General features: G+C 44.3%; 1 protein-coding gene across 1 annotated transcript in view; it reads left to right on the top strand.

The window, feature by feature from the left end:
- The window catches only part of SPATA16 (spermatogenesis associated 16), a 2,543,770-nt gene that overhangs the window by 1,557,667 nt on the left and 960,571 nt on the right, over window positions 1-25,532 (top strand). The window contains exon 6 of the mRNA XM_044070135.1: window positions 18,418-18,565. Coding sequence (XP_043926070.1) covers window positions 18,418-18,565 — 148 coding nt within the window. The remainder of the gene's footprint in view (window positions 1-18,417; window positions 18,566-25,532) is intronic.

The following is a 25,532-nucleotide window of genomic DNA, read 5'->3' as shown; positions in this document are numbered from 1 at the left end:
ACATCTGATACAGAACTTGATGAGTCAGAAGGGTCCCCACGGTCACCTTCTGAGGATGTCTCCTTCGCAGACATCCTGGAGATTCTTAAGCAGAGAGGCAGCTGGAAGTCCATCAGCCCTTCTGAGGAGGAGTCTGTATACCTGAAGGCCTTTGGGTCTCACCCTTCTGCCACTTGGGTGTCTCCACCTTTCGATGAACTCATGGACCTAGTTTGTCAAAAGACGTGGGAATCTCCAGAATCAGTGGAGCCTGTTCCCCAGAGGCCAAACAAATTCATTACTTCCCCCACAGATAAGACTTTTCTCATGAAAGGTATCCCAGTAGATGCATTGGTGGTGGCGGCAGCTACCAAGAAGGAACTTTTCAGAGATGTTCTCGTCTGTCCATCTGCCAAAGAGTCTCGTATGATGGACAGATGTGGAAAGAGCATGTCTTCTTCAGTGACTTTTGTACTCAGATCTCTGAATTATCTTACTCTCATTACTAGGCTTCATATGGATCTCCTGAAAGAGCTAGGAGATATTCTCCAAGGTTCAGTGGCTGAAAGGGTTTCAGAGAAGGTTCCTGTCAGCTCTCCATCTTAAATTCAGTGGTCAACTCCTCCATGAGACTCATTTCGTATGCAGCGAATGGAGTGAGTAGGGCAGCTGGTTCAGGAATTTCCCTAAGGAGACATTCATAGATGTGCTTGTGTGAATTTGCAGAGCCCTTTAAATCTTCCTTTGTCAATGCCCCTTTCAACAGCTTTTCCCTGTTCGGGCAAAAAGTTAAAGATGCACTAACCAAATGTGAACAAGAAGGAAAACCTCTCTGCCATAGGATTCCATTTTTCCCTACTTACCAGACCTTATTCTAAGGGTCAAAAAGGAGTAAAAATGTGGTTCTGAGAATCCCAGAGAGCTTTCCAGGACACACATGATGATTCTTCCCCCAGGGGCAGAGGGGGAAGCATTAATGGAAGACGCCAGCCACGTGGCAGAGGGGGTCTGCAAAATCAGGGTGAGAGGGAATCTTTCCTTGGTAAGCCCTTTCATTGCTCCTGAAAGGAGGCCCACCTGTCCATCTGTGGAGGCAGTCAGGGGTCACTTATCTTTGCATCCAGAAGCCTGGCTAAAAATAACAAAAGGCATACTGGATCTCTGCAGACTAAACAAATCAGTAAGAAAGCTGAAGGTTCAGATGGTAACACTGCAGTCTACACTCCCTTTTCTGGGACAAGACAATTGGATGTGCTGTATAGACCTCCAGGATGCATACTACCATATAAAGATGGGCAGGCAATCCAGGAATCATCTGCGCTTTTGGCTGGGAACCAGCCACTACCAGTTTCGAGCTCTGCCCTTTGGTCTCACTACAGCTCCCAAAGTGTTCACCAAGTGTATGGCAGTAGTCACTGCTCACTTGATACGCCTAGGATTCTGAGTGTTTTCGTACCTAGATGACTGGCTCCTAACCGCCACCACCAAGTATCTGCTATCCAAAGCGTGAGACATCACTTTACACCTCTGCTCTCACCTGGGAATCACAATAAACTACGAGAAATCTGCTTTGTTGCCATCTCAGCATATTGTTTTTATAGGGGCAGATCTAAATACAAAAAATATGATGGCAAAACTCACCTCTAAAAGGGTTCAAGTCTTACGATCTCAAGTCCTAAACCTTTTTTCCAAAAGTAAAGTGCAGGTGAGAACAATCCTCAAAGTACTGGGAACCATGGCAGCTATAATTACTCTGATTCCGTTGGCATGCCTGCACGTGAATACTTCAGTGGCTACTATTCAGTGGTCCATGCAGGAACTACCCATGTTCCACCAAATTTTGATAATGGAATCGTGCAAGAAAGACCTTTGTTGGTGGTTTTATTCCACTCATGTAAATTAGGTCATCCCCCCCACCCCCACCCATAGCCACAGTGACCATGGACACTTCACAGATGGGGGGGGGCATTATCTGGGAAAGATAGATCAAGGCACTTGGCAGGACCACAAGGCCCATTTGCACATTGGCGGTGCTGTTAGCATTGCAAGCATTCCAGGACTCTCTTCTGCTAAGAACTATTGCAATACAGACAGACAGACAACATGTCAGTTGTATGGTACATAAACAAACAAGGAGGAACTAGATCTTACCCCTTTTGCCGGGAGGCCCTGAGAGTATGGTGCTGGACAACCTCCTCCCGATGCTTTCTGATAGCAATGTATATCCTCGGGAAATTTAACGTGATTGCAGACAAAATTAGCAGAGCGATTCCAGTGCCTCACACGTAGTCCCTAAAACAGAAAGTAGCGGAAGAGATCTTCCACAAGTGGGGTCAGCCTTGCTGTGATCTTTTTGCCACATCCGTGAATGCCAAATACAGCAGCTACTTTGCCCTGATCCCCCTTCTGGGGAATTCATCAAGGGATGCACTTGTTCGCTATTGGCCCTTGGGTCTTCCGTATGCCTTTCCTCCTTTTCCCTTGATTCCAAAAGTTCTTCAGAAAGCCATTCTCTTAGGAAGGAACTTAATACTTATCTCCCCATACTGGCATCGTCAAATCTGTTTCCCCTTCCTGTGGCCTCATCTTCAGGAAGAGCCATGGATTCTGGACCCAGTTCCAGACCTCTTGACCCATGCATCAGGGACACTCCACCCCTCCCTCCCTCCATATTCTCAAGTTGACAGTTTGGCTGCTCCAATTCCAACCATAGCCAGGCTCCCTAACCTTTCCATTTCAGTATAGCATATTTTGATCTCGTCCCACAAAGCTTGGACAAGGAGGTTGTTTGAAAGCAAATGGAAAAGATTCCCTTCATGGCCTTTGATAACCACATTGACCCCTTCTCTGCCCCTATATCTTCTATTCTTGAATTCCTGGCAAAACTGTTTAATGAAGGGCCAGCTGCAGCTACTATTCAAGTCCAGCTTGCTGCCATATCTAATTTTCATTTGGGAGAATCAGGCCCCAAGATCATGTCACACAGATTTTGCAAGGCTTTTCTGAAAGGTAAAGAAGAAAAAAAAAGGATAAGAAAAGAAAACCACTAGGCCACTGACTACACAAGTTAAAAACAATTTAATAAGGACTTATCAACTCGGCTCACAGCCTTCTTCTTTTAAGACCGCCAATTAAAGCCCCTCCACTGCCATGGAACTTGAGTTTTGTTTTGCCATGTTTGATCCTCACTCCTTTAGAGCTGGCATCATCCTACAACCTCAAGTATCTTACTTGGAAAACCATTCTATTGATAGCTGTTACCTCTGCAAGAAGAGTTTCAGAGCTGCAAGCACTGTCCAAAAAGCCCCCCTACTTGCTTTTCCATAAAGACAGGGTATTGCTACAAACTAACCCATCCTTCATACCCAAAGTATGTTCAGAGTTTAACTGCAATCAGTCCATAGAGTTGTCATCAGTAAGTAAGAGAGGAGAAGAAAAAAGACAGTCAAGACGAGGTGGGAGAGATAGTAGACGTAGGTCAGAGCATAGTGTAGTCAGTGGCCTAGTGGTTTTCTTTTCTTATCCTTTTTTTTCTTCTTTACCTTTCAGAAAAGCCTTGCAAAATCTGTGTGACATGATCTTGGGGCCTGATTCTCCCAACTTAGCTGGTGACTCTCTTTTCACCAATACTGTAGGCAGAGTATGGAATTTGCTGCCTAAAGAGTTAACACTAATCTCATCCCTACCTCTCTTCAAACAACAAATCAAACTACATTTCCAAAACCACTGGCTCTGTTCTTGTAGTACTCCAGGCTAACTTCCCTCTCCTTACTCTCTCCTAACCTTTAACCCTTCATTTTGCCTGAAAACTAACGTCTACCCTGCTTCTCTTCCCTGCTGTCCTCTTATGCTCTGACCTACGTCTACTATCTCTCCCACCTCGTCTTGACTGTCTTTTTTCTTCTCCTCTCTTACTTATGATTCTTGCCTTGTGCCATTTCTTTTCTTTCCTTCATACTCCTTCTACTTCTCTTCCCTTCGAGCTTTTACTGTAATCTACATGGCTGTTGCCTTACTGCATAACCATATGTATTAGGTAAACTTGCTTTGAAATCGACAGAACATTGTGTATGAGTTTAAATTTTTGAGTTCCTTTAATGTATGCTGATTTTTGATTAACTAGTTGATTTAAATGTATATTTTTATGTGTAAGTCTTTATTAACAATTTGTCTATCTGTCTTGCTTATGTTATGTGTGGAGATTTTCTCCCCGGGCCTCTACTGAAAATGGACATATATCCAGCTAGACTAGCCCGGTCAACAAATGTAAAATAAAATAAAATAAAATAAATTTTTCCCTAATTATGGCAGCAAAGCAGAATATATGCTCCACCAACTCGATATACATAGGCAATTACATTTCTACTTGCATAGAACAAGGGATTTCAGAAAATCAGACCGGTTATTTGTGTCTTTCTCAGACTCAAAAAAGGGTGCTCCTGTGTCAAAAGTCACACTTTCAAAGTGGCTTTCAGACTGTATTACCTTTATTTACCAATCAAAAAACAAAGACCTTTCTCATAAAGTGAAAGGTCATTCTACTAGAGCCATTGCAACCTCTTCTGCCTTTAGAGCAAGATTACCTATTGACACCATTTGTGCTGCAGCGACATGGGCAAAGCCTCATACCTTTATCACTCATTACAAAGTGGATTTGGCCCCCAGGAGCAGGGCCTCCTTTGGGTCCACTGTTTTGAAAAATATTCTCCCTTGAGCCACCCGAGAAAGATGGTGCTGGGGATGCTGTCCCAACCAGTAAAGAATTAAGGCGAGATAGGACAGCATCACATAAAGAAGTTATATACTCATCATAACATTCCATGTGTGCTGCCCAGCTTACCTTCATTCTTGCATCCCATCCTCCTGCTCCTGGAGGACCGAGCTGGTAAAACTTGACTTTTAATATCCTTGACCTTCTTCATTACTTTATCACTTATTCAGTGACCTTTATTTAGCTTTATCTGCAAACAAGATCAGGGCAACTTTCCTAGAGCATCATGGAATAGGGCTTAGCCATGAGCTAGTTGGAAGACCTCGAGATTTGTATTAGGCCGAGTCTGAACTGAGGATTGGTTCCGAACCCAACCAGTAAAAAATGAACATTAGATGGACAGCACACATGGAATGTTATGGTGAGTACATAACTTCTTTTTTTATATTGATAGTTATCCACTTTGGTATATAGGACAGCCTAAACATAAAGTGAAATTTTGAATACAGGAGCAAAAAATTATATTAAAAAAAAATGTCAAATTCTATATCAGTGCATTCGCATGAAGTTTATAATGGAAATGGAAATAGTTTAAGTTTTGGATTTCAGCGCATGTCAGTTTGTTATGAAGTAGAGATAAAGTTGTGGTTTGAATGAAATGGAGTCAAGAATGATATTAACATAAAATAATTTGAAATCCTTTGGTTTGAAAACAGAAATTAATTGGAAAGTATTAATTTGAAGAGTTTCCTCTTAGTCCCTTCAAGTATAAAATTAATTTGTATATGTGTGTTAATTGATTGAATAATTAGTTGATTATGAGAATATGTACCGTTATGAGAATATGCTCCATTCACCCTCGCTAACGCTCGGGCTCTCTCCGCTCCCCTGACCTCTATTCCCTTCCACCCCCACTACCTCTACATTTATAGTACAGCCACACCCACAGCTCACCCTCACATCACCTCCACGAATCACAGCTCTTCAAGTCATATCACATTATACCACACCAACTTGCTCCACACAAAATACTACCAATCACTCTCATTCCCACTAGGCATTTTTTTACATCACCCACTCTACTTCCCCATCCACATATAGTGCAACCCTATAATTCCTATTCAGACCCCCCCCCCACCTAGAAACAACTTAAACTTTATAACCATGACTATCACACAACTAAGTCTAGTCTGTATAACCATGACTATCACACAACTAAGTCTAGTCTGTCTTCTCATAATTCTTTACAACACCACAAGTTATCACTCTAGCAGTATCCCTAAACTTAATAGCACAGCACTGCATTATGCACTCTCGTATGCAGACACCACACATAATAATATCTGCCCACAGTTATTCAAGAACTACATAACGGACCAATTCAGAACTAAACACATATGCTCTCATTCCTACTCCAAAAAAGCACAATACCTTCTCACACTCCTCACCAAACTCCAGCATCTGTATAACCATTTTAACTCCAGGCTCACCATAAGTGGGGATATCCATCCCAACCCAGGCCCAAATCCATCCTGTCCAACACAAACTGCTCCAACACAAATGTCAGAACATAACACCCCCACTTTCTTCATCCCTGGGCAAATCAACAACAGCAGCAAAACCAACCATCTTTTAATGCTAAATATTAATATTAGAAGTATCAAAAATAAAATACCTGAACTCCAGGCCACAATAGCACACTACTCCCCAGACATAGTTGCTTTAACAGAAACCTGGCTAAATAAAAACAGCTAACTCAGAGAAGTTCTCCCTACCGGCTACAATATCATTAGAGAAGACAGACCACTTCGTAAAGGGGGGTGGAACTGCCTTACTGTACAAGTCCAACTTAACTGTCTGTCAATTACCAAACTCCTACCCCTCCCCCAATAATTGGGACATACTTATCTCACAACTTCAACTTCACCCTAAAAAGGTCATCACCACAATTGTGATCTATATTCCACTTGGTAATACACCTGCTAGCCTTGAAGACTTCTTATCCTGATGTTCTTCCACATACTCACAAGAAACCCTACTGAAAGTGGATAACATATACATACAAAATCTAGAGGACTTGATAATAGTTTTCAATCTTACTCACAAACACTGGCTAATCTGCAATGTATGTACTGTACCTGTGTACTATGTATGTATTCTACCTGTGTTCCACATTTCAGCTGTACACCACAAATCTATTAATTACCTTTATTTTTAAAATTAATATTTTTTTGTTTGTTCTCTCCACTGTAACTGTTTATGTGCTGCATACCACTGTAAAAACATGTCTCTTGTAATTTATGTGTATACTGATCATGTCTAAATAACTAAATGTGTCTGTAATTTTTCTTTGTGGAGCTTTTCTCCCCAGGCCTCTGCTGAAAAAGGGTCTTTTCGGCTCAGTCAGACACCCCCGGTTAACAAATGTAAAATAAATAAATAAAATAAATAAATGTATGGAAGATGTAGATAAAATGCTTTGGTTTACTCAGAAGGCGAGTAGCTAAGGAGCTAGTGTAATAAACTTGCTTACTTGGATTATACTTTCCCACCAGTGCATGTAATAATGTCTTGAATAACTGAACTGAGAGCATATCAGCTAAGCATGTAACAGGTACCCACATGCATACTTCAGCCGAGCTCTCAGCTAAGTGAAATATTTTTGATATTTGTGTAAACATTTCTGGACATCTTCATATTTTATTAAGCGATTAGTATTTTTAGTGTCATTTCTTCTGTCTAACCTTATTCTTTCCTCTCTACCCGTTGTTTCCATTGGTAAACTCTCAAGTACCCTTGTTGGTACGGCCTTCTTCCCTTACCTTTGTGGTATTTCTTCAATACCATACTTTTTATTGTTTTGCCTGTTTAACCTGTTAGCTTTAAACTTTATTCAGGTGTTTCCCTTTTCTTCTCCACATACCAGTGTATTGTTATATTTGTGATTTTTGAACGGAGTTGACTTCATTATAGTTTGATTATACAGTTGACCTGTGGTGTTTTTCTATCAAGATGCTGAATAAGAAGGGTACTTCAGGTTTTAAGCATTGTACTTCTTGTAAGGGCAAGGTACCTAAAAGTGATTCTCATGATGACTGTGTATACTCTTTGGGAGTGGCCCACCTTTGGTGCAGCCACCATGTGACATTTGTCAGAGTTTCAGCCAACTCTTAATGAGTGCAAAAATAAACTCATCCTGAAAGGGTTACCCAAGTCTCCCTTCTCAGAGGCCATTTCTGCAATGGAGGTCTCAACCCCTCCTTCTAAGGACAAAAAGAGATCCCACTCTCTTCCTTCTTCACCATCGGGTGATCAGAGCAAGCCTGGGAAATCAAAGGTCCCTAAGTTATCATCGGAGAATAAATCTGTCTCTTCGACTCCGTCTTCTTCAGCTCCGACCATCTCAAAATCTTCGATACCGACTCCTGTTTTGGCACTGGCCTTGCCTTCGGCACCGATCATAGATCTTACTATGCCTATTTCAAATTTGCCACCAGTAGCCACTTCGGCTAAGGGCAGACCCTTCAACTACACCATTAGTTTCCATTTTGGAACTGACCATTTCGGCTCTGAGTGCCACTTCGGCACCGAGCATTGTACCGATCTCACTGGATTTAGCCCCTTTACTTCCGGTCTCGAAAATAGAGACTTCAGTGCCAGCAGACCTTGCACCATGGACCCAATATCCCCCAACATGGATCCATTTCTGGGCCAAGTGTATAGCCCATTCCTCGAACATCCTGACTTTCCATCTGGAGCCTTTCGGAACATGATGTGGTGCGTCTTGTAGACCAGCTATTATTAGCCAGGAGGATTCCCTCATTTTCTAAAACCCATCCACCTACAGGACTTGGGTTACATTATCCACAGACTCCGTCTTACACTCCTCCTTCGACCATCTCGGTCCCAAATCCTTCTGCTCCGACATCCTTCTTGGAACCCATCACCTCTGCACCTACTGTGCATATCACTCCAGCTTTGAGTTTGTCCCTTTGGTCTTCAGTTCCTGCTGAACTGGTCCTTCCTCAATCTGAGGATTGGGGGACGGGTGCTTTGGCACAGGGTACAAAGCCGCATCTCTCCTCTGTTCCATCCTCGGCACCAATGGCTGCATCTGCGCTGATCCTGCTTGAGGCTCCATTCGTGGGGACGGGTTCGTCAGAGCAGGATGTGATGCCAGTCTGGAGGTTGTCTTTCTCAGTTCCGGGCTCCCATCCCTCTTCACTCGGCCCTGCCTTCCGCCTGATGGAGAGGGCTGTTGCTTCTGGCAGCACTCCCTTGATGTCGGAACCCCAGTTTTCACCCTCTGAGTTACAACTGTCACAGACCACCCCCCTGGGACACCAGGCAGAGAAGCCACAAGACACCCCTTTTCAGAGTACCTACTCTTCCAATTCCTCCTCAGAGACCCCCATTGAGGAGCCCCCTTGAAAGAAGACATGCAAGAGGAAGCACTTGGACTCACCTGAGGAGTCCTTAACAGAAGACAGGGATAACAGAAGACACAGATTACGATGATGGTGAAGGGTCCCCATGGTCACCACCTGATGTCTCCTTTGGAGACATCCTGGAGATGTTAAAGCAGAGAGGTGACTGGAAGCCCTCCAACCCTTCATCTGAGGAGTCTGTGTTCCTGCAGGCTTTTTGCGCCCGGCCTTCTACCTCTTCGATGAACCTGCCTGCAGATGAGCTTGTCCAGCTCATCGTGCAGCACACTTGGAAGAACCCTGATTCCAATTAGGTGATCCCTCGGAGACCTGACAAAATTCTTTTCCTCCGAGGAAAACCCACATTGGTCCAAAGGGTTACCAGTTGATGCTATGATGGTAGCGGCAGCCATGAAAAAGGACTTGGCTGAGGAAAGTCCCGCTGTCCACCTGCCCAACAGGGAGTCCCGGGTGGTGGACAGACTTGGGAAGCATGTTTTTGCATTAGGGACCTTTGCCATATGGTCCCTGAATTATGTGGCACATTTTATGAGGCTCCAGAGGGACTTGCTCTCTGAACTCTCTGGGACACTTGCAGGACAGTTGTCTGATGAGGTCAAAGACAAAGTGACGTCACAGCTCGCAACCCTGGAATCAGTATCCAACTCATCCGTGAGGTTGCTGTCACATGCAACTGAAGGGGTGGCTACAGCAGCAGGTTCGGGCATTGTTTTGAGGCGTCATGCCTGGATACGCATTTATGACCTCACAGACCCCTTCAAATTTTCCTTTCTGAATGCTCCCATCGAAGCTTCGTCCCTTTTTGGCTCCAAAGTGAAGGCCACGCTAGCCAGGTGCGAGCAAGACAGAAAGACCCTGTCTGCCATAGGCCTGCGGTTTTCCAGCCCTCAAGGAATCAGAGGAGTGGAAAGATGTGGCATAAGAAATCTCAGGGTCCCTTCCATGCCGCACATGGTGATGATACTCTGAGGCATGGGGGGGGGGTAACAATTCCAGAAGATGCCCCTATAGAGGCAGAGAGGGTCTTCATAATCAATGATCCAGGGATTCCTTCTCTGGACAGCCTTATCAGCGCTCCTGAAGAGCAGCCCGATTGCTTATCTCTGGAAGCAGTCGGGGGTCGTTTCTCTCTGCACCAAGCTGTCTGGCAATCCTTCACCACAGATCGTTGGGTGCAGAGCATTACCACCAGAGGTTACACCATTCCCCTTTCTTATCAGCTAAATTTCCCAAGAAAACTTCCCGACGTTCCACCCAGGATGTCAGCAGCTTAAACAAGTCTGTCACCCAAACCAATTTCTGGATGGTCATGGTTCAGTCCATTCTCCCCTTCTTAAGGGAAGGCGATTGGATGTGCTGTATAGATCTCCGGGATGTGTATTACCACATCAGGATGGACAAATGCTCCAGGAGTCTGTTTTGATTCCGGCTAGGAGCTAGTCATTATCAATTTCATGCCTTGCCGTTCGGTCTCTCTACATCCCCCAGAGTTTTCTACGAAATACATGACAGTGGTAACAGCTCGCTTGAGACTAAAAGGATTCCAGGTGTTTCCATAACTGGACAACTGGCTCCTTACTGCCCCCACCGAGCATCTTTTGGTAACAGCACTTCATTATACTCTCTCTGGCAAAATTGTTGGGAATAACGATACATTAGGAGAAATCAAACTTTGTCCGTACACAACAAATGAGTTCATTGGAGCAGTGTTCAATACTCAGTCCTATCTGGTATCACTCCCAGTTCACAGACTCCATCGATTGAGGCTTCAACTCTGGGTGATACTCTCACAAACAGCAGTTTCTGCAAGGGAAGTTCATCAGGCCCTAGGTTCTATGGCAGCATCAATCCTAATAATGCCTCTAACAAAGCTACACATGTGGATTCTGCAATGGCTCCTAATGGTTCCCAAACTATCGCCCCTTCAGTTACCAGATTCGAATAACCAACTACTGCAAACAGGACCTGCTGTGGTGGATGAGGCCAGATGTAAAACTTTGGAGTCGTCTATTTCAATCCCCTAAGCCCGCAACCATTGTGACCACGGATGCTTCCCTGATCTGGTGGGGGGGGAGCTATTTCCAGGAAAAGACTGCCCAAGGCACATGGTCCACCTCAGAAGCCCACCTGCATATCAATGTTCTGGAACTGAGAGCTGTGCTGTTAGTGTTGTAGGCCTTCCATTCGGCTATCCCTTCCGGGACAATTTCAATTCAGTCAGACAATATGTCAGTGGTCTGATATATCAGCAAGCAAGGAGGAACCAAGTCCTATCCCCTATGTTGAGAAGCCATGAGAATTTGGTAGTGGGTGATAGCTTCCAACTGCTTTCTAGTAGTGACACGTAACCTGAAGAGCTCCAACGTGATTGCGGACAAGCTGAGCAGATGCATCCTTATGTCTCACGAGTGATCTCTGAACCCCGAGGTGGCATCAGCAATCTTCAGCCACTGGGGCCAGCCCTGCTGTGATCTTTACGCCTCCCCATCAAACACCAAGGAAGAGGGGTCACTGAGGGACACTCTGAGCCATGACTGGTGCATGGGACTTCTTTACGCTTATCCTCCCATCCCTCTGATCCCACAATTTTTAAAGAAAGCTCTTTGGTTAAGATGCAAGGTTGATCCTCATAGTCCCATTCTGACCTTGACAAGTTTGGTTCCCCTTTCTTCGGCCTCACTTAGTATATTTGCCGTGGATTCTGGACCCTCTACCAGATCTGATTACTCACCCCCAAGGGTTGTCACCCAAATCTGTCCAGTCTGAAGCTGACAGCTTGGTTTCTCCACTTCTGCTAGTAGGCAGGAAAGCTAATCTTTCCTCGCCTGTTTGAGACATCATTCTGGCCTCTCTCAAACCATCCACCAGAAGACTATACCAGGATAAATGGAAAAGATTCTCCATCTGGTCCAGGATATCATGCTATACCCGTATTCAGCTCCAGTTACTGCAGTGCTTCAGTACTTGGCTAGGTTTTTTGATAATGGAGCCTCTGCCTCTACCGTATGAGTACATCTAGGGGCAATTTCTAATTTCCACAGTGGTATAGATGACACCCCTCTTATCTCTCTATGCATTTGCAAAACTTTCCTCAAGGGGACTTCCCATATCAGGCCTCCTGTCATACAGCCCGTGAAACCATGGAACCTCACTCTAGTCCTTCAGTCTTTGACTCACAAACCTTTTGAACCTGCTGTGCAGTGTGACCTAAAGCTTTTGTCTTGGAAATCCTTGTTCTTGGTAGCCATCACATCTGCCAAAAGAGTCTCGGAGGTGCAGGCATTGTGTATCAAGAGGCCCTATCTGGTCTTTCATAAAGACAGAGTATCACTTGGGACGAATCCATCCTTTCTCCCCAAAGTTGTTTCTGAATTCTTCATAAACCAGGCCATTGACCTTCCAGTATTTTTTCCGAATTTTGCCAATAGACGAGAGTACTGCCTTCACTCTTAAGACGCACCTAGACAACTGAGATTTTATTTAGACAGGACCAAACCTTTCCATAAATTTGAACAGCTTTTTATCTTCTGTTCTGTGCCCAAAATGGGAGAGGCTGTTTCCAAGGTTACTTTATCAAAATGGCTAAGGGACTGCATACACTTCATCTATTCCTTCAGTAATGCATCTATGCCAAAAGTTAAAGCTCACTCCCCTAGATCTATGGCAGTATCTGTAGCTTTCCATTCCAGGGCTTCCATGGATGACATCTGTGCAGCAGCTATTTGGGCTAAGCCTCATACCTTTATCAATCATTACAATTTGGACTTGGTCTCCAGAGGGAGAGTTGCCTTCGGCTCAATGGTACCCATGAATGTTCTTCCATAAGGGTTACCCACGGACCTCAAGGTAGCTTGGGATTTTGTCCCATCAGTGTTGACTGGAAAGAAAATTAACAACATCTGTTCTGAGAGACTGCCTTACAGAGTATCTGCAATTATACAGAGCTGAGTATATTTTTTTGGTTATAGAGTTTGTTAATTGTTGCTTAGATCTGTGTTGAAACTGTTGTTTCACTGTTCTACGAGACTGATCGGCAAATATACAGAGCTGAGAATATTTTTTTGGTTTTAAAGTTTGTACTGTTAGTTGTTGCTTAGATCTCTGTTGAAACTGTTTGTTTTGTGCCACTCACCCTCCCTATTTTTGGTTTGTAGTTTAAATATGGTGGCCCGCCCCACTGTAGATTTGATCTGGGACACTCCCCCAGTCCCCTCTCTTTACCACATTCTACCTAATAAACTCTTTCTGCACTTGCTTTTAGTCCTTTTTAATTTAACTGCATTTTTAAACTGTTTGGTCTAATATTGCTGCATACTCAAATGTGCTAGCTTGCACTGCATGTGAATTGTTTTTTTACTACTGTTTTTGCTACTTTTCTGTAAAAAAAAATAAATAAATAAATAAATAACTGTAAGCCTTTTTCCTACCTTTCCTGTAACTAGTGTTCCAGATAGAGATTTGCTGTATCCAGGACTGTATGTAAGCTTCTGAGCCCCCAAGCCTTTCTGTGTTTGAGGGAAGCCTTTTAGCTTATCAGTGGGAGTGGTAAGCACTAGGTAATCTGTTTTACCACATAAGGAGTGGTTTTGGCCCAGAATTTGTAGTTATTGGCTGTTTGGGCAATCTCGTCCATCTCTCTCAACTTTCTGATTTGAAAGCTTGCATTTGCACTTGTTTCTGTCCTGTAACTCTTCTAGTGCAGATACAGATTCTTAGTGTTAGCACTTAAATTTGCTTGTTCATGCTCAGTACTTGTTCAGAACTTGTAAGCACTAAATAAGCTACTAATTACTATAGCACGCTATCTTCCTCATTACATAGAGGAAAACAGTTTTTGTACTTACTTTCCTCACTTGCTTAGAGAAAAACAGCTCTTGTACTCACTTTCCTCACTTATCTAGAGGAAAATCGTTTTTTTATTCAGGCATGTCCAAGGGTCAGCTCCCAGTGTTCTCTCCTGTCTATCTGATGAATCTGGGCATCTTGAGGCAATGTAGAAATTGCCTCATGTACACTGACAACCCTCTCCTCCTACCACCCACCACTACAACCTGTGAGTGATGCACTTATCTAGCCAAACTGGAGGTAAAGCTCTCTGTAACCAAGACTGAACTTGACAGTCATGAGGAGAAGGTAAACATTTGCATCACACCACACCCATCACATAGTCTCACTAAGTCTACACCACCAAAATCCACACACAGTAAGACAAAAACATTCGCGGAGGCTCTCAATAATAATCTGTCTAAGCAACAGAGACCTCCAAAGCAGAAACGCAAGCAACCTCCATCCCCCAACACAACCCAAATAACACATAGCCCACAGACTCAGTGTGCCACTCAACCACAGCCAATAAGGCAAAACAACATACCCAGCACACTAGTCATAGGTGACTCTGTAGTCAGGCACACTGATGTCTCACTCACCAGGCTAGACAAGGAGAAGATTACTGTCAGCTGCCTGTCAGGTGCCAGGATCCGCCACATAGCCCACGCACTCAGGTCACACCACACCAAGTCCAAATATGACTCTGTCATTGTCCATGTTGGTGTGAATGACCTGAGACGTACCTCCCTGGACTACATGAAAAAAGACATGGAACAGCTCTCCGATCTTGTAGCCCAGGCAGGTATGACCCTAGCCTTGAGTAGCATTCTGACATTGCCCAGAATGATATCGCAGTACAAGGACAAAATGATTGACTTCAACAATTGGTTAAGCTTCTGGTGTCATTCTAAGGGGATCCAGTATCTGTTTGCTTGGGATGACATGGTCGACAGACCATGATGCTTTGCCACAGATGGCCTGCATCTGTCGCCCGTGGGATTCCGGATACTGGCTAAGGCTCTTGCTGGCCCCTATAGTGCCTTTTTTAGGCAGGGTTCAAATAAATTCACCACCATAACAGGAACAGGCAAACAAAAACTGAAGGTAATGCTACTCAATGCTAGAAGTCTAAATCTCAAAATGCACTCACTCGAGGCTCTCCTTAAACTGGAGAACATCGATATCTGTGCAGTGACTGAGATCTGGTTCAAGGCTCCAGAGAGCACCCCCTGCACTACCAGGCTATAACTCATACCACACTTTTCGGCCATGTAACCTGGACCGAAACACCAAAGGCGGAGGTGTGTCCATATTCATTAAGGATAACCACACCTCCAGGGTAGTTGCTCAGCATAATGCATCCGAGGTTATCCAAGTGCAACTAACTCTGGGCAAAACTGCAATCCAAATTGTAGCTTGCTACAGATCCCCCACCATGCCCTAGGATTCCCACTCCTCTTTTCATGATGCACTGGAAAATATTAGGGTTCAACCAAACACCCTAATAATGGGCGACTTCAACTACCCCACCATTAACTGAGAAAACTACTCGTATACCAACTCCTTAGCTCAATGCTTTCTGGAATTCATAAACTCCAGTGCCCTAGATCAACTTATCCAAACCCCCACCGGGGACAACAATATCCTAGACCTAGTCATTACCAACATGAGTGATCGGTGTTCTACACCTGAAGTCAACTCCTCGTTGGTCCGATCCGACCATAAGCTTATCACCCTTGATATCCACATCCTGCCCCCACCCCCCATTAAGGAAACCACAGTAAAAATTTCTCCAAAGCCAACTTCATGCTTCTTAAGACAGAAGTGGTGAACTTCATGACACCCATGCAGATGGACAATACAGTTACAACTGCTGAATCCTACACAAATGCACTCTATAAGCACTTACATGAGTGCATGGATTGTGCTATCCCAAACAGAACCAAGACGCTATCCTCCAGAAAAAGGAAGCCAATCTGGTGGTCCCCTGCCATAAACAGACTGTACAACAGAAGGAAGAAACTGTTGCAAAAGAGAATAAAATCCCATGAGTGGAGGAGCTCCCTGGTCAGCCTCAGTAAGAAGCTGAGATCCCTTATAAGATCCTCCCAAGCTAGCTACGAAAAACAAAATAGTCAGTACATCCAAGGACAACCGCAAAGCATTCTATAGCTATGTCAAGAATCTAGATGGCATCACCCAGATCTGCTCTGAGTTACAGCACAAAGGCATGAAAATTACAGAACCGACTGATATTGCCAACATCCTGGCAGATCGGTTCAGTGCTAACTTTACCCCCTCTTTACCCCCTAAAGGGCCCATATCTATCCATGAAGAATGCAGAGTCCCTGTAATCACAACTACCGAGGTAAAAGCTGCACTCTCTAAAGCCAAAAACACAGCAGCCATGGGACTGGACAACATCCCCGGCTGCGTTTTACACGAACTTCAGAACAAACTGGCTCCCCACTTAAGCACCATGTTCAATAATAGCCTCACATCAGGCTTTGTGCCCACTGAATGGTGCACAGCAACAGTTATCCACTCCACAAAGGGAGAGCCATCACTGATCCCAGGAACTATCGACCTATTACCCTGACGAGCCTGGTCTGCAAGGCCATGGAAGGTATCATCATGGAACTCATGCACAAAGACATTTGTAACCTCCAAACTCTGGATCCCACCCAGTTCGGGTTTGTGAAAGGCAGATCATGCCTCCTGAACCTGATAGTCTTCTTTGAGGCAGTCGCCAAAGCCGTAGATGAGGGTAAGGTGGTTCACACAGCCTATCTTGATCTTGCCAAGGCTTTTGACACCATCCCCCATTCTGGAATTATAGCTAAACTCACTAAACTATGTATAAATCCCTACGTCACAAGATGGGTTGCCAACTGGCTCACTGACAGAACCCACAATGTAAAAGATGCAGACTCCAAATCTGACCTCAAGGCAGTGACAAGTGGAGTGCCACAGAGTTCCATCCTGGGACCTCTCCTGTTTGGTATCTACTTCTCTGAAGTACAGGCTAACACAGAAGGCCTCTGGCTGACAAAGTTCACAGACGACTGCAAACTAGGAGCCATAGTCAAGTCCCCAAATGATGTGAACATCCTACAGAAGGGCCTCACTGAGACAGATGAGTGGTGTCAGAGCCATGGCCTCAAGCTCAATGCCAAAAAGTGCAGTGTCATCCCCTTTGGTAAAAACTCTATACCCATAAACTACCACATAGGCAGCAATCTATCTACTTAACATCAAATGCGTGATAAGAGACCTTGGGACCCAGGTGGACAGTAGTCTCTCCTTTGATAGTCACATCTCCACAGTAGTCAGGAAGTCCTTCTACGTGGCACACCTCATCATAAAAGGGTTCTCAACCAGGAAAAAAGAGGCCATTGTTCCCTTCTACTCGTCACTCATTAGACCCATTATAGAGTACAACGCCCCTTTTGGAATGTACCTCACAAGATATCTGCAGCAGCTGGAAAGGCCACAGAAGTACCTCACAAAGAGGATTACTGGCCTCAAACAAATGCCCTACACTGACCGCCTCAAAAAACTTCAGCTTTACTCCGTAGCATATTGCCTACTCCGAGGTGATCTCTGCCTAACATATAAAGCTATGTCAAACCCAGAGCTGTTAGACATGCTACACCTAAAGAAATCCCAATTCCTCCAAGCTACCCGCTCTAGGGACCTAAACCTTGTCATCACAATAAACAGGACACGCTGGAGGGATAGATTCCTGTCCCAGAGGCTTCCTATACTCTGGAATAAGCTACCCATCTATGTCAAGCAAAGTTCTTCATTAGCACTCTTCAAGAAAAATCTTGATGAGTGGATGGGAAATAGGAAATACACCCCGGGGATCACTTCTGTGTTTCTGATGGACAGTGGCACAGGAAAATAACTTTCTTGGGTGGCGTAAGCTATGGTACCTTGCTGGCTAGGCTTATGTAGGCCCTTGGGCCGATAGCCTAGTAGCTACCTATGAACCTATCAGATAAAGAAGTTATATCTTACCATAACATTCCATCTGTGTTGTTCATCTTCTTTCATTCATCACTTCCCACCCTCCTTCCCCCCTCCAAAGGCTCCTGGGGGATACTTTGGGTCTAAGTGGTGCCCTAGAGTAGTTGCGCAGAAGTGGCCTCGGCTTTACTTGATTCTCTCTAAACTCGATCTGAGGTAACAGGGAGAAGGGCTTTCTGGGTAGAGACTTAACTTGAGAGTTTTTTTGGCTGGCATGAGCTTGGTAATAGGCCGACTCGGTACCAAGGGTTCGGAACCTAACCCATCAGTGATGAATGAAAGAAGATGAACAACACAGATAGAACGTTATGGTAAGACAACTTTTTTTTAACAGCTGTACTTTACTTGTTGCTATTATTACAATGGATGTGGCAGTACGATTACATGATTATGACTATTAACTTTTGTTTTTATTAAAAGGCTATGCTAGAGGAAGCAATTACCCGATCTGATGCATTTTCTGTTATGTATACACCATCTTTAAAAAAGCTTTCCAAAGAAGACAGAGATCAAATAACATATGAATTTAAGCAAAGGCACCCTGATTATGTGGCCTTCATATATACAGGTATGATGTAGTGGGTAATATATATTTAGAGCATTTTGTCTCTGTGATTTTTGAGGTAATTTATTGTTGAAATTACATCACTTAGTGCTGTCCATTTTCATTCTGGTAAATGATTTACCACTTTATAAACTATATAATGTCTTCAAAATAGTGGATCCACTCATGTACTGCAGTTACTCCTGAATATTTCAATAATTCATTACCTTTAGGAGTAGAAACAAAGAATTCCTTTCTAATTACTGCAAGATGCTACGTAATGTGTTCTTTTGCAAAGCTGCTCCCTTACACCATTTGTTCAGTTTTTCCGAACACTCAAATGGCCATTTTAATCCTTGTAGGTAATAGAGTCTTGTAAATTAACTGTTATATCATTCAGGTTGTGCTGTTCCATATACGTAGGTTTAATAGTGATTAACTAGTGTTATCTACTCTTCTGTGTTACTCATCTGTATTCACTTCTCCTTGAGTTATGGTCAGGAAATTTCTGGCAAGTGTGGAAATGGGTGGTTTGATTCACTAACTAGTGTCCTCTAACCTTCTGTGTTAGTGTTTACTGTTTACTACACCTAGGGTTTCAGTCAGAGATAATAGAACTTTGCAGGACATTTCTTTTTTTTCAGAATTCTGTTTTATTTATTTCAGAGATAATTCACCAACAAATTTACAATAGTCCCATGTACAAAGTGGGTACATACAAAAAATATAACCATATTGGGCATAAAACCATATAGATAATTTACCAGCAAGGTTACAATAAACAAGGAAATGGCACATAACCAATACTGTTGATAGTTTTGCATAAAAAAATAGTAGTATGACTTGATATAAAGATTTTTGACCTGTAGTTAACCCGCAACTATATACAATATTTACAACTGCTACGTATGAGAAATTTCATAGAGCAGGGAATTTTACTGTTTCATATGTTCTATATAGTTAATATGAAACTGCGGAATTTACCCTGCTTATTTTATTATTATGTATTCAGGGGACAGAAAGTAGTGAGTATTATAAGCTAATGCCTGTAATATCTACAAAGAGTATTATTTCTTAAGAATGTGGTCAATGAGAAAACCCCAAAACTTCTGATAGTAGGAACATTTTTTTACTATTTCTTGTTATTTTTATGGAAGGTGATGTATTTGAATGCCATGTTTCTGTATACCTCCCATGCTAATTTGGATCTATCTAACCAGTTTTGAGTGATGTAAAGTTTCATTAACATGAAAAGAGTGATAAGAATGTGGAATTTCTGCTTGGGTATTCTATCTGTGGTAATGTGAAGGATTGCAAACTCCCATGAAATAATATTTTTCCCATATCCCATCTTTTTTAGCCTGACTCTTAATGAACCCCATAGATTTTGAGCAAATTTGCAATCCCAAAGTATGTGAAGTAGGTCTGCATGCATCATCTGGCAGAATGGACAGAAAGGGGAAGAGTTTGAGTTAAATTTGTTGAGTCTAATTGGTGTGAAATAAGCATTATAACCGATCATTAATTGTGTATATAGTAGATTTCTAAAAGTAGATAACTTAACAGTATTTTTTATAGCATGTGAAACCTGTTCCATTGTAATTTTATTGTTTATTCCATTCCAATATTTAGAGACTAGGGTACAAGCTTGATATTTTATTAGTGTAATTAATTTGTACACACAGACATCTCAGAATCGTTAATGATGTATTGACATCTGTTTGCACATCTTCGGGTATGTTTTTGAAATTTGCAATGAGTTCCATGATTTGTCTAATGATGATAATGTTTTTTTTTTGCTTAAGTTGAAGTTTTCCCTGATTTCGTCAGTGGTTTATTTTTAAGTTTGTAGAAGTCCCAAATGATAAAGTTTTTGATTAATGGATATTCAGCTAGATTTAACATCTTAATCCCTATTGTTAAGTTAGGGTTTAAATGAATTGGTTGTAATAACTTTAGAATATGTGAAAGGCTTAGAAATTCAAAAAGCTCTAGGAACATGAGAATTTTATGATTAAGTAAGTTATGTACTTTAAATTTTTTTTAAGTTTGAAATGTCCATGAAGGGGAGGGCTTTGGGGTTAAGTCTGTATTCTTTAATGTGATTATGCCATAATTTAACCCACAGTGGGAACCAATCATTGCAAAGTGGGTTATATTCCACAATGTAGATAATTCTGTTGGAACTTATTAATGTTAAGTTGTCAATCTCGCCTTCATTCTTGCTGGATGGGTTCGGAGCCGATCCTCGGCTCCGACTCGGCCAATACTAAAGCTCGAGAGCTTATTCCACCGGCTCAAGGCTCCCCTATATCCCACAATGCTAGGCGGTAACTACTCAGATCTCGTTTGCCGCTTAACTGACGAGGTGCTTTCTTCTACCGGCTCTGGCAGGTTAGTGAGTTTTTCTTGTCAAAAACTTCAATTTTCTACCCGTATCCTTTCTATTTAGTTTAGTTTTTAATATAGAGTATCCCTTTAGTTTAAATCGGGTCTCCCTTGTGTTTGTATTCCCTTTTTATTCCCTTTTAACTTTTAGGCCTTTGGCCCACTCCCTTTTTTCCCCTGTCTTTTCAGTGTGACTGGATTTTTTCATTTGGTTAAAGGGTGTGTCTGTGTGTTGTGTCTGTGTTACATACAGTCTCTTTAGGATGTCTAAAGACTCCAAGGTCTCAGGCTTCAAGAAGTGTGATTCGTGCTATCAGAAAATGTCTCTGACAGACGGTCACACTTCTTGTGTCTATTGCCTAGGACCTTTGCACCTGCAGGACTCCTGTGCTGTTTGCCATGCATTCAGCCCTAGAGTCCTGCAAGAACACAAAAACAAACTTATACTTAGAGGCTTGTTAAAGCCTGAAGGCCCCTCGACCCAGTCTGCGTTGGGGAAGCCTTCAAAGACTTCCATGCCGTCTACTCCAGCTTCAGAGCCGTCTGTTGGGAGCATTAAGGCTGCTTCGACATCGGCTCCGGCTGGAGTCGATGTTTTGAAGTCTCAAACCGTTACCTCGGCTCCGGCCGGAGCTGAGGTTGCTAAGACTCAGTTGGCTCCGATAGTCTTATCGGAGCCACCTTCAAAGAAGAGGTCGAGGTCTCCTTCCATCAGCTCCATCCACTCGGCTCCGGGATCCCCTCTTCTGTCGGAGCGGAGCCATAGGTCCCATTCCTCTCGGTCCTCCAGGCTGTCCGACCATGACTTACAAAGGGTGGTGAGTAGACTTCTCAAGTCCGAGGCACTGGCCCAAATGCTGCATAGCCCTACTCAACAGTCAGCGGCTATTCCCATCCCTGCTTCTATTCCTCCTCCGACTCTTTTGAGTTCGGAGCCGGGGCTCGTCGGAGCTGTAGCTGTCGGTGGGTCAGAGCTAATACCTACCCTTTCGGCTCCGTCGTCTACTCAGATTTCCTCCTTGGAGGGATCTCGATGCCAGGCTTCCCTCGCCGGCTCCGAGGGGGTGAGTGGCATCGGACCCTTGTCCGACCCTGTTCTCCCTCTCAGAGCGTCTGCGCTGGTGAGTTCGGCTCCGACATCGGCCTCGGAGTCGTCCCTGTCGATGCCGGGGGGGTCCTTGTCTCCTCAGAGTGGGGACCTTCGGCCTTGGCTGATCGGGGCGCCTTCGAGGTCATGCGGAGCGTGCTAGACCCCGTGTCTACCCCACAGTCGGCTCAGTCAGCTCCTCGCTCTTCAGTGCCTGCGGTGGTTTCTACCCACCCCCTCGTAACATTGACTCCCCTGAGTCTATCACCTCTGACACCGACTTGGAGGAATCTGAAGGTTCCCCTCGGTCCCCCTCTGAGGATGTCTCTTTTGCTGACATCCTTGAAATCCTTAAACAGAGGGGGAACTGACCCGCCCTTAACCCTTCAGAGGATGAGTCGGTTTACATTGAGGCGTTTGGCTCTCGCCCTTCCACCTCCTGGGTGTCCCCTCCCTTTGACCACCTTATGGAAGTGGTGGCAAGGAAGGCTTGGACGGCCCCTGATTCAGTGGAACCTACCCCAAGGAGGCCATCAAAATTTATTACTGCCCCTAAAGAGAAAGAGTTTCTATCTAAGGGTGTCTCTGTTGATGCCATGGTGGTGGCCGTAGCCACTAAGAAGGAGTTAGCCGATCCTTCGGTACCTGTCCATCCTCCTAATAAGGAGTCTAGGACCATGGACAGGTATGGTAAGCGGATGTTTTCATCAGCGACCTTTTCAATGCGGTCGCTGAACTACTTGTGTCACTTCACCCGTCTCCAGAGATTTGCTCAAGGATATGGGTGAGGCCATGCAGGATCCAACAGCTGAGGGGTTCCAAGACAAAATGAACTCCCAGTTGGCAACCCTGAATTTGATTGTCAACTCCTCCATGCTTATCTCATATGCGGCTGATGGGGGCAGTAGGGCGCAGGCACAGGTGTAGCTTTACGACATCACGCCTGGATGCGGCTTTGCAATTTTGGACCCTTTCAAGGTGTCCTTCACCAATTCCCCCTTTGATGGCTCAACATTGTTTGGACGTGAGGTGTAGGATACATTGACTAGGTGCAAGCAGGAAGGTATGACTCTCTGTGCCGTGGGTGACCGATTTTCTTACCCTTCTAGACCTTATCCAAAGGTCAGAAGGGAGGAAAAATGTGGTTCCGCAAACCACAGGGAGTCTCATCTGATGCACAGGTCGATTCCCCTCTAGAGGCAGAGGGGAATAACAATAGGCCGCCCTAGGGCAGAGGAGGTCCATAAACCAGGGTAGCAGAGAAACTTTCTCTGATAAACCCTTTCAGCATCCCTGAGGAGCTGCCCGGCTGTCCACCTTCGGAGGCAGTCGGGGGAAGATTATCACTGTACCCAAAAGCCTGGCTTTCCCTCACTCAAGACAAATGGGTACAGTCAGTCATATCCGAGGGTTACAAAATTCCCTTTATTCACATCCCATCCCAACCCAAAGGATCCCTTCTAGACTTTCCACCCAGTCGAAGAGAACAAGCAGCATTAGAAATATCAAAGCTGCTGTCAAAAAGAGGTATCCAACCAGTCCCAGCAGACCAGCAAGGATCCGGAATCTACTCCAAATTCTGTTTGGTGCCAAAAAAAACAGGGGACTGAAGACCAATACTGGATCTCAGCAAGTTAAACAATTATATCAAAAAATGGGTCATGCTACAGTCCATTCTACCCTTCTTGGGTCAGGACAATTGGATGTGCTCGATAGACCTTCAGGATGCGTACTACCACCTCAGTGTCACTGCTCAACAGAGGCACAGCAAAATAATGGGTATAGTTCCCCATACTAAAGGGGTGGCCACAAAACTATGGGCTAGGCTTGTAAATGCCCTCGGGCAGATAGCCTAGTATGAACCTATGAACCTATGAACCATATCAAAATGCACAGACGCTCCAGGAGGATTCTCCGCTTCAGGCTGGGAGCCAGTCACTACCAGTTCAGAGCCCTGCCCTTTGGTCTCACTACAGCCCCGAGTGTTTACCAAATGCATGGCAGTGGTCGCGGCTCACTTGAGGTGTCAAGGATTCCAGGTGTTTCCATATTTGGACGACTGGCTCCTTATCGCCACCACCAGACATCAACTGCTTTTATCCAGAGACTTCACCATCTAAACTTGCCAAGCTCTAGGCATTTCAATAAATTTCGAAAAATCTGCCTTGTCAATCTATTACCTTTATAGGCGTCACCTTAGACACACTCAGTCTTTCCGCCAGACTTACAGAGAAAAGAGTGTTAGATATCCGCAAACAAGTTTACCTTCTACTTCAATGCAACAAGTTCAAAGCCAGGGTAGTCTTGAAGGTATTAGGACTCATGGCAGCTACTATCACACTTCTCTCCTTAGCTCGTTTTCACATGCGGATCCTCCAGTGGATGCTGTTTACTCAATGGTCCTTCCAACAGCTCCCGATGTCTCACATCATTCTACTAACTCAATCATGCAAGAATCACCTGTCTTGGTGGATCTCATCACCTTAAGTTCTCCAGGGCAGACCCTTCACCCCCCCCCAATCGCCGCGGTGACAACGGATGCCTCCCTGATCGGGTGGGGGGGGGGTATTATCAGGGCAGGACAGTCCAGGGCACGTGGCAACCTTTCGAGTGCCACTTGCACATAAATGTCTTGGAGATGAGAACAGTGCTTTTAGCGTTGCAAGCCCTTCAGGACTCGCTTCCCACAGGGACTATTGCAATTCAGACGGACAACATGTCCGTAGTATGGTACATCAACAAACCGGGCGGAACCAAGTCCTACCCCTTATGTCGAGAGGCACTCAGACTTTGGCAGTGGGCGATTTCTTCTCAGCATTTTCTGATAGCAACGCACATTCCTGGGAAGTCCAACGTGATTGCGGACAAGTTGAGCTGGGCCATTCTCATGCCTCACGAGTGGTCTCTAAAGAAATCAGTGCTGGAAGAAGTCTTCCAAAGATGGGGCCAGCCTTGCTGCGATCTTTTTGCTACTCCACAAAACAGCAAGTGTCATGACTTCTTCACTCTCTTCCCGTTACCAGGCCATCCCACCAGATATCTGCAGCAGCTGGAAAGGCCACAGAAGTACCTCACAAAGAGGATTACTGGCCTCAAACAAATGCCCTACACTGACCGCCTCAAAAAACTTCAGCTTTACTCGTAGCATATTGCCTACTCCGAGGTGATCTCTGCCTAACATATAAAGCTATGTCAAACCCAGAGCTGTTAGACATGCTACACCTAAAGAAATCCCAATTCCTCCAAGCTACCCGCTCTAGGGACCTAAACCTTGTCATCACAATAAACAGGACACGCTGGAGGATAGATTCCTGTCCCAGAGGCTTCCTATACTCTGGAATAAGCTACCCATCTATGTCACAAAGTTCTTCATTAGCACTCTTCAAGAAAAATCTTGATGAGTGGATGGGAAATAGGAAATACACCCCGGGGATCACTTCTGTGTTTCTGATGGACAGTGGCACAGGAAAATAACTTTCTTGGGTGGCGTAGTTATGGTACCTTGCTGGCTAGGCT

Source organism: Protopterus annectens, chromosome 4.part1 (assembly GCF_019279795.1).
Source record: "Protopterus annectens isolate FY-2018-M chromosome 4.part1, PAN1.0, whole genome shotgun sequence".
In the NCBI taxonomy this organism is placed as follows: Eukaryota; Metazoa; Chordata; order Ceratodontiformes; family Protopteridae; genus Protopterus; species Protopterus annectens.
Note: the sequence above shows the minus strand (reverse complement) of the source record. Positions and strands in the feature narration are given on the sequence as shown.